Below are 12442 nucleotides of genomic sequence, written 5' to 3' on the forward strand. Positions count from 1 at the left end.
AAACGCTAGAAAAAGCCAAGGAGCTCGGAAAAAGCTTATAAGGGTTGAAAAATTCCCGAAAGTATGATAAGCCTGCAAAGAGCTCGGAAGCTCAACAGGATGGGAAAGTGCTCGAAAGCTCGGAAGCATGAACTGTTAGTGTATTTGCCTTAGGCCATTATTTTGGACCTTTTTGTATGTCGTTTTGGTTATTAATAAAAGAGGTTTTACTATCATTATTATTTATTTGGATGTTACATAATAATGATTAACATCCCTGGTTACTTATTATTATGTTGATAATAATAAAATATAACTAGTATGGTTATTAATTGATAATCATGAGATGATTATGTATATGTTGATATAATTCAATAATCATAAATACTTGTTAAAGAACAAAGTATTGGATGGACCCGCACTGATCTACTACATGGGTTATTGTCATAAGTGGATCTCAAAGTAGTTATGTCTTAATCTTTTGACTTGAGATTGTCATAGTTTCCAACATAAGGACTGTTATGTTTTGACATAACCAAACATTATCTTTAATCGGACAATCATAAAGCACTACAAAAAAATAGTGATTTAGCGACCGAAATTTTGGTCGCTAAAAGGCAGAATTTGGTTGCTATTATGAAATAGCGACCATTTAGCGACCAAAATGAAATGGTCGGTGTTTGGCCAGTCGCTAAAGTTTTTGTGACAATCTGGAAATTGGTCGCTAAAATACCGACCAATTAGCGACCATTTTTTGGTCGCTAATTTGGTGTCGTGTCAAATTAGGTATTAGAAATATTAGTCGCTAAATGGTCGCTATTTTGTCGTTAAATTTTGATCGCTGAATGTCGCTGTTTTGGTCGCTAATTTGGTCGCTATTTCGTTGTTATTTGGTCGCCTCAGATAAGAGCATTTGGTCGCTGTGTGGAAGTAAATTGGTCGTTAAATGGTCGCTGTTTTGGTCGCTAATTGGGTCGCTATTTGGTTGCTATTTGATCGCCTCAGGGAAGAGCATTTGGTCGCTGAGTGGAAGTAAATTGGTCGTTAAATTTTGGTCGTTAAATGGTCGCTATTTTGGTCGCTAATTTGGTCACTATTTAGTCGCTATTTGATCGCATCAGGGAAGAGCATTTGGTCGCTGTGTGGAAGTAAATTGGTCGTTAAATTTTGGTCGTTAAATGGTCGCTAATTTGGTCGCTATTTAGTCGCTATTTGATCACATCAGAGAAGCAATTAGTCGCTATTTCGTCGCTATTTAGTCGGAAATTAATAGTAAAATTAAAAAAATATTTATTATTTAATTTATTTTTGTGGCTGATTAGTCACTAATAAATGTATTTAAATCTGATTCATATTATTTTTGAGATTAATTCATAAACCTACTATAATATCAATATGTACACACACATTCCAATACATAAAATATCAAAGACAATATATACTCATAATTTTCATTTCATGATTCTGCAATCTAAAAGTTCAAAACATTACTATAGTTCAATACTAAGAAACTTAAAATATCTCAAAATATATAATGGATCCAAATAGTTTCAAATTCATATCATAATATATAAGTGTTTAAGTACGTGAGAAATGACATCATGCTAATCCATATGTGAATCACCAAGGGATCTACGAGCTGGAGGAATATCAGACGATGATGGCATCAATGAGGAAGACTGCTGTCCCATCTTCGTTGTCTGTAGTTCTTCACGCATTTGAGCTATCACCTGATTTTGGTCTTCTACAAGTTTTTGCAAACTATTATACTTCTCTTCAAACTTTGCTTCAATTTCCTTCTTCCATTCTGGTGATTGGGATGATGGAACATTTGTTGATGTTCCCCCAGTTCCTGTTTGAGAGAAGGCAGAAGAGGCAGCACTACCTAAACCATAAACTCGACTTCCTTGCCATCCTCCTGTTGCAGTAATGAACAATTGATCCTCATTAATAGTTCCTCCATCTCCTTCCACATGATCTGATCCCACATACTGGCTTGAATGTTGTTCTTTTAGCTTCAGATAATTTTCCTACAAAATCACATAATAACAGTTCAATTTGAATACTAAAGTAAGGAAAAATGCTAAGACATAAAAGATATGACAATTATAATACCTGCAAGATATCACATTTACAATACTTGCAAGATATCATAATAGAAAAATCAATCACACAACTGAGAATCATAAACAATTTCGTTGAGAGAATCACCTAGATATCACAATCATACTTGCAACTGAAAATCAATCACACAACTCAAGATCAATCAACAACTCAAAATCAATCAAACAACTGAGAATCATAACCAATTTCCTTGTGAGAATCACCTAGATATAAAAATCATACTTGCAACTGAAAATCAATCAAACAACTCAAAATCAATCAACAACTCAAAATCAATCACACAACTGAGAATCATAAACAATTTCCTTGTGAGAATGACCCAGATATCAGAATCATACTTGCAACTGAAAATCAATCAAACAACTCAAAATCAATCAACAACTCAAAATCAATCACACAAATGAGAATCATAAACAATTTCCTTGTGAGAATCACCTAGATATCACAATCATACTTTAAACTGAAAATCAATCAAACAACTCAAAATCAATCACATAACTGAGAATCATAAACAATTTCCTTGTGAGAATCACCTAGATATCAGAATCATACTTGCAATTGAAAATCAATCACACGACTCAAAATCAATCAACTACTCAAAATCAATTACACAACTGAGATATCAGAATCATACTTGCAACTGAAAATCAATCACAACTCAAAATCAATCAATAAATCAAAATCAATCACATAGACATCAAAATCATACTTGCAAGATATTACTTAGAAAGACAACTTGTTTATATAGAAACTTACATAAACAATTTCAGCTCGTTTATCAACAAATTTGTTGCGATCACTCTTCTTTGTATGGGTGTGGAGAAACAACTCAGCTGCTGTTGGAGGAGCTTTGTCTGTCTTAGCATTTTGTATGCGTCTAGCATGCTCCTCATGTGTTATGGACCCACCTGTATGTTTAGAAGGACTAGCTCCTTCACCTCCCTTCTCTGTTAGGCGGTTCTTTGAGTACTTCGTTGACTTTGCTACATACTCTGGAGTACTCCAATCTAAATTCCATTTATCCCAAACTTCAATTGATATATAAGCACTCCTCTTTTTTTTCTTCTTTTCATTTGTCAGAAAGTCTTTGTATCGGGTAGCTGCTTTTTTATTCCATGCCTTCCTCACTATTGCAGCACTTCCCTCATCCCAATGAAATTCTTTATGTAAATTAATTTAAAAAACACATGTATAATACAACATAGATTATAAGACATTATATCTTTGTTAGAATGCATAATATATTGCGTACCTCAAACTCTCTAAAATAAAAATCTTTTGTGGATTGTGGGATATTCTTCCAGGAAGAACCCTCCTCCACATTGTACTTTTGAAAGATCTTTGTGCAGGCACCAGATGTCTTCTCAGAAGGCATAAGACTGTAATAGTTTAATAATGTGAGCATAATTTATAAATATCCAATATAATTATTTGTAAATAATTAACCAAAATGAAAACTAATAACAAAGATATGTAATACAATGATAAGTAATGTTATACATTATACTTACTTTCCACTTGCATGCACATAACAGTAGGTCCTAGTAGCATGTGATGAGGATGAGGATGCAGATCGACTAGCACTCGATCCCGGAATAGAACTTGAAGAAGTTGGGGCAGTGGGGGCAACTGGAGTAAGTGGAGGGGCTGCAGGGGCTGAGTATGATACAGGGGTTGTTGGAGTAAGTGCTGGGGCTCTAAAGTCAACTGAAGAAGGTGCAGTGGTTATAATGCCTCGACCACGAATAATTTCTGGATCACCTCGGCCTCGGCCTCTACCTGTACCCGTTAAAACACCACGATCAGCATTACGTGCATCTTCTTTACCTTTACCCCTGGCCATATCTGCACAAAAAAAATCCAACAGGAGATTAGTATGTTGTAAAAGTAAAAATAATCAACAATAATAAAAAAGATAATTAGAGCAAAAAAGTTTACTATACAGCTTAGAGTTGACTAATCTAAGTAATATTCATCATTGTCTGAAGTTGAATAATGATATGTTTCATCTTCTTCTTCTTCATCTTCAACTAATTCCGAAATCAACACTTCACCACCGCTGGATCATTTAATGTCTCAGGTAGTCCTTCTTCATTTAAGACTAAAGGCTGCAAAGTTACAGTATCTTCTTGATATGCATCTTTTGTTGACGCTGTCGAAGGTACAACAACATTTGGTAATTCAATCACTGGCCTGGCTTTAATTTTTATCACAGATTGCCAATCAGACCTTGCTCGTCTTAAAGAAGGATAAGGAATGTAATAAACTTGTTGTGCCTGGCTAGCCAAAACAAATGGCTCATACTTATGAAATCTCCTTCTTTGATTTACATCCACAATATTATACATTAAATGAATTTTCACTCCAACATTTGGGGTAGGATCAAACCATTCACAGTGGAATAGAACTGTCCGCTTCATAGGTAAAGCCGGGTACTCTACTTCAAGAACCTCTATCAATTTACCATAGTAATCACTTGATTGATCACTATAGTTCGTTCCTTTAATGCATACACCATAATTCACCGTCATTCGATTAGCACTTCGTCCCTCAGTGTGAAATTTGTATCCATTTACATAGTATCCTGTGTACACATTCACTGTATTTAGAGGTCCTTTGGCTAAATCTTGGATGAGAGGATTGTTCACTGTGTTGGTTGGTTCATGTACCTATTACAACAAGTGAACATATAAAATTAATTTTGATTCATTCACCAAATTCAGCGTAGTATTGCGAGTATTATAAAGCTTACGTATGCTTTGATCCATGTGGGAAAGTTTTTCTCCAATGTGATGTCTACCTCCCCATCGGTAATGTTAGGTGATATCCTCCGTAGTTTCTCAATATATATTCTTGCATTAGGAGAAATTATACAACTTTGGTTATTTCCATGAATATATATGCATTTTAGAAGACTATTAAATTTATAATTTGGCGGTGAATTTCACTTACTTGATAAATGGCGAAACTTCTTCACAATTTAGTAAGATATATAAATGAGCTGCATTTCTTTCATCCTTTGTCAATATCCTTTTCTTTGATTGACCTATGGGTCTACCCGGATATTTGAATATTGATAAATTTCCTTCAATCTCCTGATCTTCCACTACGCAACCATCATCATTACGTGGAACCCGTCGATGCCTTGTAGAAACATGTGACTCAAAATAGTAAGCACAAAAAGAAGATGCTTCTTCTACCAAGTATGCATTAGCAATTGATCCTTCAACTTTGGCTTTATTTTTAATATTCTTCTTTAAAATTCCATTGTACCTGTATTACATAATTAATTAGCATACAAATTAAGCATATTAAATTGTTGATATTTTGAAAAAGCAGCAGTGATTAATTATTACCGCTCATAAGGATACATCCAACGATATTGCACTGGACCCCCAATGCGAGCTTCATATGCAAGATGAACTCGAAGATGTTCCATCGAGTCGAAGAAACCCGGAGGAAATATTCGCTCCAATTTGCATAGTATAACCGGAATGTCCTCTTCAAGCCTTTGCATATCTTCCTCCCGTAAGATCGTACTCGTTAGTTGCTTAAAGAAAATACTTAGCTCGGTAATTGCTTCCCACACTCTCATTGGTAATAATTCACGAAAAGCAATAGGCAACAACCTTTGCATGAAAATATGACAATCATGACTTTTCATTCCAAATAATCTGTACTTGTTCATGTCGACACATCGAGCCATGTTAGACACATAACCATCAGGAAATCTGAGTCCCTTCATCCATTCACAAATAACTTGTTTTGCCGGTTTGTCCAATGCATATATTGCTTTTGGATACCTGCCAGTTTCTGCATTAACCTCCAACTCAGGCCGCCGACATATTTCCCTCATATCTTCTCTTGCTTTTGCATTATCTTTTGTTTTACCCTCTATATTCATAATGGTATTGAACAAGTTATCAAAAAAATTCTTTTCAATATGCATTACATCAAGGTTGTGTCTAATAAGCAAGGAACTCCAATAAGGTAAATCCCAGAATATGCTGCGTTTCCTCCATCCACATGTCTTACTAATAACAGCATTAACAACATCTGAACCTGGATCTGTCACTCTCATTAATCCAAGACTCTCTATCTCATGCAAAATTTCCTCTCCAGTCCTTACTAGAGGTGGATGTTCAGTTACAACTTTGTTTTTTCTAAACCATGATTTATTCTTCTGCCATGGATGGTTATGGTTCAAAAATTTGCGATGATTGTCAAACCAACATTGTTTGCCACCTCTTGGCAAAGTAAATGCATCAGTGTTATTCATACAATATGGGCATGCAAGCCTTCCTGCAGTGCTCCAACCAGAAAGCATGGCATAAGCAGGAAAGTCACTAATGGTCCATAGCAAAGCAACCCGCATGAGAAAATTTTGCTTCTTATCCACACCATATGTCTCAACCCCCATGTTCCATAATTATTTTAGTTCTTCGATTAAGGGTTGTAAGAATATATCAATTTTAAATTTAGGATTATTTGGGCCCGGAACTATAACAGTGAGAAACATATATTCTGACTTCATACACAGCCATGGCGGAAGATTATACGGTGTCAGAATGATGGGCCAAGATGAGTATTGTTGGCCAGATTGTCCAAATGGTTGGAATCCGTCAGTAGACAATCCAAGCATCACATTCCTTATCTCTGATCCAAATGATGGATAACATGCATTAAAGTGTTTCCATGCAGGAGAATCAGATGGATGATGCATGACCCCTTCCTCATATTCATGTTCAGCATGCCATCTCATATGGGGTGCTGTTGCGTCTGATGCATAAAGCCGTTGTAACCTTGGAGTGAGAGGAAAGTAATACATCTTCTTATATGGCTTCTGAACAACTTGCTTTGTCAAGCTGTTTACCGTGCGTTTATATCTAGGAAGCTGGCAAAACTTGCATTCTTGTAACTCAGCGTCACCAGACCAATATATCATGCAATTATTTCTGCAACAATCAATCTTTTCCACTGGTAGACCCAAACCCTCAATTAACTTTTTCGTTTTGTAAAAATTATCAGGAAGCACATTATCTTCGGGTAGAACTTCTTTCAAAAACTCGACAATCTGATCAAAACATTTTACAGAGAAATGATGCTCCGATTTCATGTTCATCAAACGTGCCACAACATACAGTTTTGTGTGCTTATTGCATCCTGGCCATAACTCTTCACTTGCTGCTTGTAATATTTCATACAACCTTTGTGCCTCGGCATTAGGTGCCTCTTCCATGAATTCAATTTGAGGCGGTAAACCAAACCCTTCAAGTACCATTTCATGGTATCGGCCATTAGCCCCAGTTTGAAAATCGTTTTCCATGATAGTTTCAGACAATAGCACACTAGAGGTTCCTTGATCATCCCAACATTCACCATGTGCTGTCCACCTGTAGTAATTAGGGACGAAACCATTTTTCATCAGATGATAACGTACATCGTCCACACAGAGGAACCTCCGATTCGAACACCTTCTCATACTACAAGGACATCTTATATTCATACCATCCATACATTCAGGATGGGTTGAAGCAAATTGTATGAACTCCTCTAAACCGTTTAAAAAATCAGTATTCAACAACCCATCCTTGAGCCTATTATACATCCACTGTCGATTGACATTCATTTTCCTACACAAGATATATGTAGTAAAAATATATAAATTAAATTCATAGAAATGAGATATATAAATACTCCTCTTTAATATAATTATAATATTTTAATAATAAAAAATTAAATCATGGCCTCACCTCTTACAAATAAAATAAAAAAATAAATAATGAAAAAAATAAATAATAGCTTAGAGTGGCGCAATGTATTTATTTTTTTAATTATTAATATATTATAATAAAAAAATTATATTATATTATTTTTATAATATTTGTGATTAAATAGTATTAGTAATTTTTTAGTCACATAATAATATTGTTTTATAACTATACAAATTACTAAAATCAATTATAGATAATTATCATATTTTATAAAAGAGAAATAAATTAATTAACAGTATAATTTATCAAAGAGAAATAAATTGATTAATTAATTTAATTGCATGATAAAATAATTAACAGTATAATTTTATTTTATCTAAATATTAATATGTATTTTATATATTAATATTTAATATATTTTATTATTAATATTTAAACTAAAAATATTACTGACTCTATATAATTTCAGTGTTATAAATTGACAAAAGCCCAAGGTTAAGCCCTTCCCATTTGCTTATCATAATGAGACTATAGCTTGAATCTCAAACAACTCGAAGGCAATCAAGTAGTTAAAATGAATATGCCTTAGGTCTCACTTAGTAAACAGTTCATCAAGCTATGACTGACCTAATTTAAGTGTCATTTTACTTCTTTTACAGATTAAGCACTTGGTCAACAAGTCTAAGAGAATACTGGAAACTTCAATTAGTAAATAAAAACAAGCGAAAGAAAATTATTACCTTCTAATTCTTGAGGAAGGAATGCAATATTAGGAGTAAAAAATTCTAAACTTTAGCCAAAAAATGTATGCAACCTTCAAGATGAGATTTAAGAGATTAGTGAATTTATATTTGGATAATCATCGAAGAACTAATATTCCTTTGAAATTATAGAGGCACTGATTAAGTATATCTACTTGAAGATTAGGACTGAAACCACAGTATAGAGTCAGCACCAATTCTGTAATAACAACCTTGAAAATCCATTGACTTTATGCACTTGGAAAATATTCTTGCAAACATTTCCTGTCAAAGATTATGAAGTATTCCTTTTCTCATTAATTAAGGTTTCCTCATGCAAAAATGACCTAAGTACATAGCCACTTTACTGCTGAATTTGATTTCTCTGCTACCAGAAAATTCCAGCAATCTGAATCAGTAGGAGCTTATAAAAAATGTCCTAAGGGTTGGCAATACTATTGAGAAAAGAACTTCCTTACATATATTAACTAGAGAATATTAAAAATTGATTAAAAATATTTTTTTTATATGTTTTCATCACAGGAATACTAAAGAAAATAACAATGAAATAACATCAGAGTGATACTGAAGAAAGATAACCAAGTGTGCAATGCAATAAAAGATGATCCACTGTCTTTGCCATTAGAATGCATTAAATAGCTGATATCCATCAAAACAACAATTAAAATAATTCTTTTCCTGAAAAAACACTCCTTTGACCATAAAACTCAATGCAAACATGACCTAAGTCTACATCCTGGGAACAAACATATATAAGACATTAAAAAAAGATTTTTAAGGCCTATTTATTGATAAAGAGCGAGCCACTTTGTCAACCTCTATAGCCTAAATTCTTCAAACCTAAAAAGAATATGAACATACTGCCAAATTGTTTAAGCATGTGCTATAGCACCATGGGAATAATGCTCACGCTGGTTTTAATGATCCATATCAAAAGTGAAAAGTATCAACAGTAGGACATATTCAAATTTGAAATATGTGTTGGATCATAGGGCACTAATGAAGGTTGAAAATATTTAGACATTAAACCAAGTTCAGAATTGAGATTTAGGTTCCGAAAGCAGCTTCTAATATGAACAGTTTGATGGTTAAATTAAGCTATGGCCAAAGTGGAGTATTTGTTTTTTCACACCAGTACATTTTGTGAAAGGAAGAAAGATTCAAAATTGTGCATAAACCCTTTAAAAAATTCTAGAGTGACAGGACATTAGAGAAAGATACAAAATTAACCTTCAGATAGCATTCAATAACATGTCATCTGTAATAGCATCCAGTTCAAATGCTTAACAACTTTTATCTACCAAAGTAGACTCGACTAATTATGACTCCAGGTCAAACTTAGACCAAAAATTATTTACTGTACAACTTTTGTCATGAGATGTGCATTTGCAAACATTTCCACTGGAGAATGTCAACACACCTTGTGGACATGTAAAGGAAGATGAGCAACTTTCACAATCCATATGCAATCTAACAAAATAAAGACAATCATAGTGTGGCAGCGAAAAAAGGGAAAGCACCAAGTCACTAACATAAGTACACAATAGTATGACAAGATAAATGCAATTCAATTGATTCAATTTTAGACAGTTATTTACTGTGATTAAAATAAAATATGGCAAATTAGAATAGAACTTAAAACAGTTGAAATGACTATTATTGATGATCATAAGCTAGATGGAAGATATCTCAGAACTATACTGGCTCATATTTGAACTAATAAGCAGTGTACAGGAGAAGCTAATCCCATCATACAAGTATCAGAGAGTGCGACGTTTCCCATTTGATAAACCACAACAGTCCATGCTTTAGGAAACATCATAAAATTATCTTAATGTCACATCCCGACTGCTGCACTAACACGTTCCACGGACTAACATAACCTGACATGTTAAAGGAGTAGAGATTACACATCACAAACCAAAAGAAGTTTCATGAACACCTTCAGTTCATAGCTACAAGTAGGACAAGGGTGTTGTTTACACTTGAAATAAGGGTTAAAGGAAGGGAACAGCGATTTCAGAAAAAGATAAGGACACAACAGTCCATTTATATATTTATAAATGACAACACAGAATCGCTCACATGCATGTAGGTTTAAGTTGGGGGAAGTCTAAAATCCTCGAAGAAGGCATCAAAGGTACAAGAGTGAGGTATTCACAGATAACCCAACTCCAATTCTTTTTTTAAGATAAATTACAACAGCATTAAGTTGTATTATTTAATTAAGACATGGGAATTTACAAGAAAGCTAGCTCTGTGACCTCTGTCATTACTTCTCTCAACCTTGTACAGGTTGCTAGAGAGGTAGGAAGCTGTAGTCAATTTTGCACAGATATTAGCAGCCAACTCTGACAATCCTTGGCCAATGGGTCTTTCATTCTTCTTAATTTCAGATTGATTTATATAGCTAAACTATTTCCCTTTTATCTTCTATGCTGTTGCGTTAGATTGAGAGTTAAGTACATCAATTTTTGATGATGGCAATGGGCAGTCAGGTGTCTTAGGACCATCTTATGTGCAATTTGCTTATGTTTAGTTCAGATTGTAACTTTGGCATGTCAAGTACCAAAGAAGGAAGTTAAATAAATTATGAACTTGAAGGCTTTGGGCATGGGCATTCATGTCTTCCTTGTTATCAAAGGATTAATTCTCATCTTTCCAGAACTAATTGCAGAGCTAGCTTTCTTGTGCACTCTGCTCATTCCAATAAATACTGAAACTAAAATCCATATAAATGGATTTACACGAAAAATGACACATGGACCTAATATGGGAAGTCAGTGGCAGATCCTGAAAATTTTGGTCAGTGCAGACAATGCACAAAACACACATAAATATTTGTATAAATAAAAAAAATCACATATGCATATAAATAAAATTATGAATAAATCACTCACTCCACAAAGTGGAGACAGAGAAGTACTTGAGATTTATATAAATAGAAATAATTACATATGCTTAAAAATAAAAACTTAGAATAAATCACTAACTGTAAATGGTGGTGGCAATTTAAATGGCTAAGTGGGGACAATGAGAATTAATTGAGAGGGAGCAAATTTATAAAAGCACAAAACTCTATACAGTAAGGCCAATTTAAAGCAATTAAACCAAACAACCCAAATAGTAAATGAAAATGCTGATAACTAATAAGCCATAACTCATAGTCAATTGTGAGACTGAGAATCCATCCTTTCACACTTTTATGGGAGAGAGGATAATATCCAAACTTAAAATGCTAAGCATTTAATAATCAAAGCATTCATAGAGGTTAAGCAAACAAAATTAGAACATTAATAATAAAGACACTCACTCGTTCTAAAGGTAAGAAAAATGCAGAAGCACTAGAAGACTTGCTGCCAGCATTCAAGGCCACAGCCCTGCCTTGCCAATCAATCACTGGGGAACCACTTGAACCACCCTTAGTCCCAGATGCAGCCTAAAGGTAAAGATACAAGTCAAAACAATAATAAGTGGCAAGTTGCAAGATATTAGTAACATGCCACGAATTAACAATCTTGTACACAAGCTTAGCAAAATCAAGAGAAGTGTTCTAGATCCAACAACAACAACTAAGCCTTTATCCCAAACTAGTTGGAGTCATTCATATGGATCCTGTTCACCATTTAGCTTTATTTGAGACCAGTTCTTCAACACAAATACATACAAATTGTGACCCTTGATACGCAATCATAAGCTGCTCCAACAAAAAGAGAGAAACAATGCACAAGCAAATCTATACAGCCAAGGTAGTTGACTGACTTATGAAGTCTAAGATTGCAAAGCAGTTAGAATAGCAAAACAGAAAAATTTACCATTTTGACTGATGCAGAACTCACCTATTACTAATATCCATTGTCTTAT

General features: G+C 34.1%; 3 protein-coding genes across 3 annotated transcripts; all 3 read right to left on the bottom strand.

The window, feature by feature from the left end:
- Nucleotides 1-1583: 1583 nt before the first annotated feature.
- Nucleotides 1584-3320, bottom strand: LOC122722073. The gene is made up of 5 exons (XM_043951726.1): nucleotides 3302-3320; nucleotides 2860-3110; nucleotides 2738-2743; nucleotides 2095-2190; nucleotides 1584-2009 (listed from the first exon to the last, which is right to left on the bottom strand). The coding sequence occupies exons 1-5, from the start codon at nucleotides 3318-3320 to the stop codon at nucleotides 1584-1586; spliced, it is 798 nt and encodes a 265-aa protein (XP_043807661.1).
- On the bottom strand, nucleotides 2860-12050 carry LOC110603393. The gene is made up of 3 exons (XM_043951689.1): nucleotides 11892-12050; nucleotides 3615-3948; nucleotides 2860-3482 (listed from the first exon to the last, which is right to left on the bottom strand). Exons 2-3 carry the CDS (start codon nucleotides 3944-3946, stop codon nucleotides 3320-3322), a joined length of 495 nt encoding a protein of 164 aa, XP_043807624.1. The 5' UTR covers nucleotides 3947-3948; nucleotides 11892-12050; the 3' UTR covers nucleotides 2860-3319.
- On the bottom strand, nucleotides 4606-6523 carry LOC110603392. The gene is made up of 3 exons (XM_021741105.2): nucleotides 5460-6523; nucleotides 4856-5376; nucleotides 4606-4772 (listed from the first exon to the last, which is right to left on the bottom strand). The coding sequence occupies exons 1-2, from the start codon at nucleotides 6521-6523 to the stop codon at nucleotides 5052-5054; spliced, it is 1389 nt and encodes a 462-aa protein (XP_021596797.2). The 3' UTR covers nucleotides 4606-4772; nucleotides 4856-5051.
- Nucleotides 12051-12442: the final 392 nt, after the last annotated feature.

This window comes from Manihot esculenta, chromosome 16 (assembly GCF_001659605.2).
Source record: "Manihot esculenta cultivar AM560-2 chromosome 16, M.esculenta_v8, whole genome shotgun sequence".
NCBI lineage: Eukaryota > Viridiplantae > Streptophyta > Magnoliopsida > Malpighiales > Euphorbiaceae > Manihot > Manihot esculenta.

What these genes read in the sequence shown, in the direction of transcription:
- LOC122722073 (XM_043951726.1), bottom strand. An exon ending in GTAAATGTGATATCTTGCAG is followed by an intron (nt 2,010 to 2,094) that starts GTATTATAATTG and finishes GTGATTTTGTAG; the next exon opens with GAAAATTATCTGAAGCTAAA.
- LOC110603393 (XM_043951689.1), bottom strand. Translation starts at nt 3,946, where the DNA reads ATGGCCAGGGGTAAAGGTAAAGAAGATGCACGTAATGCTGATCGTGGT. An exon ending in TATGTGCATGCAAGTGGAAA is followed by an intron (nt 3,483 to 3,614) that starts GTAAGTATAATG and finishes AAACTATTACAG; the next exon opens with TCTTATGCCTTCTGAGAAGA.
- LOC110603392 (XM_021741105.2), bottom strand. Translation starts at nt 6,523, where the DNA reads ATGGGGGTTGAGACATATGGTGTGGATAAGAAGCAAAATTTTCTCATG. An exon ending in TGGATGTATCCTTATGAGCG is followed by an intron (nt 5,377 to 5,459) that starts GTAATAATTAAT and finishes TATGTAATACAG; the next exon opens with GTACAATGGAATTTTAAAGA.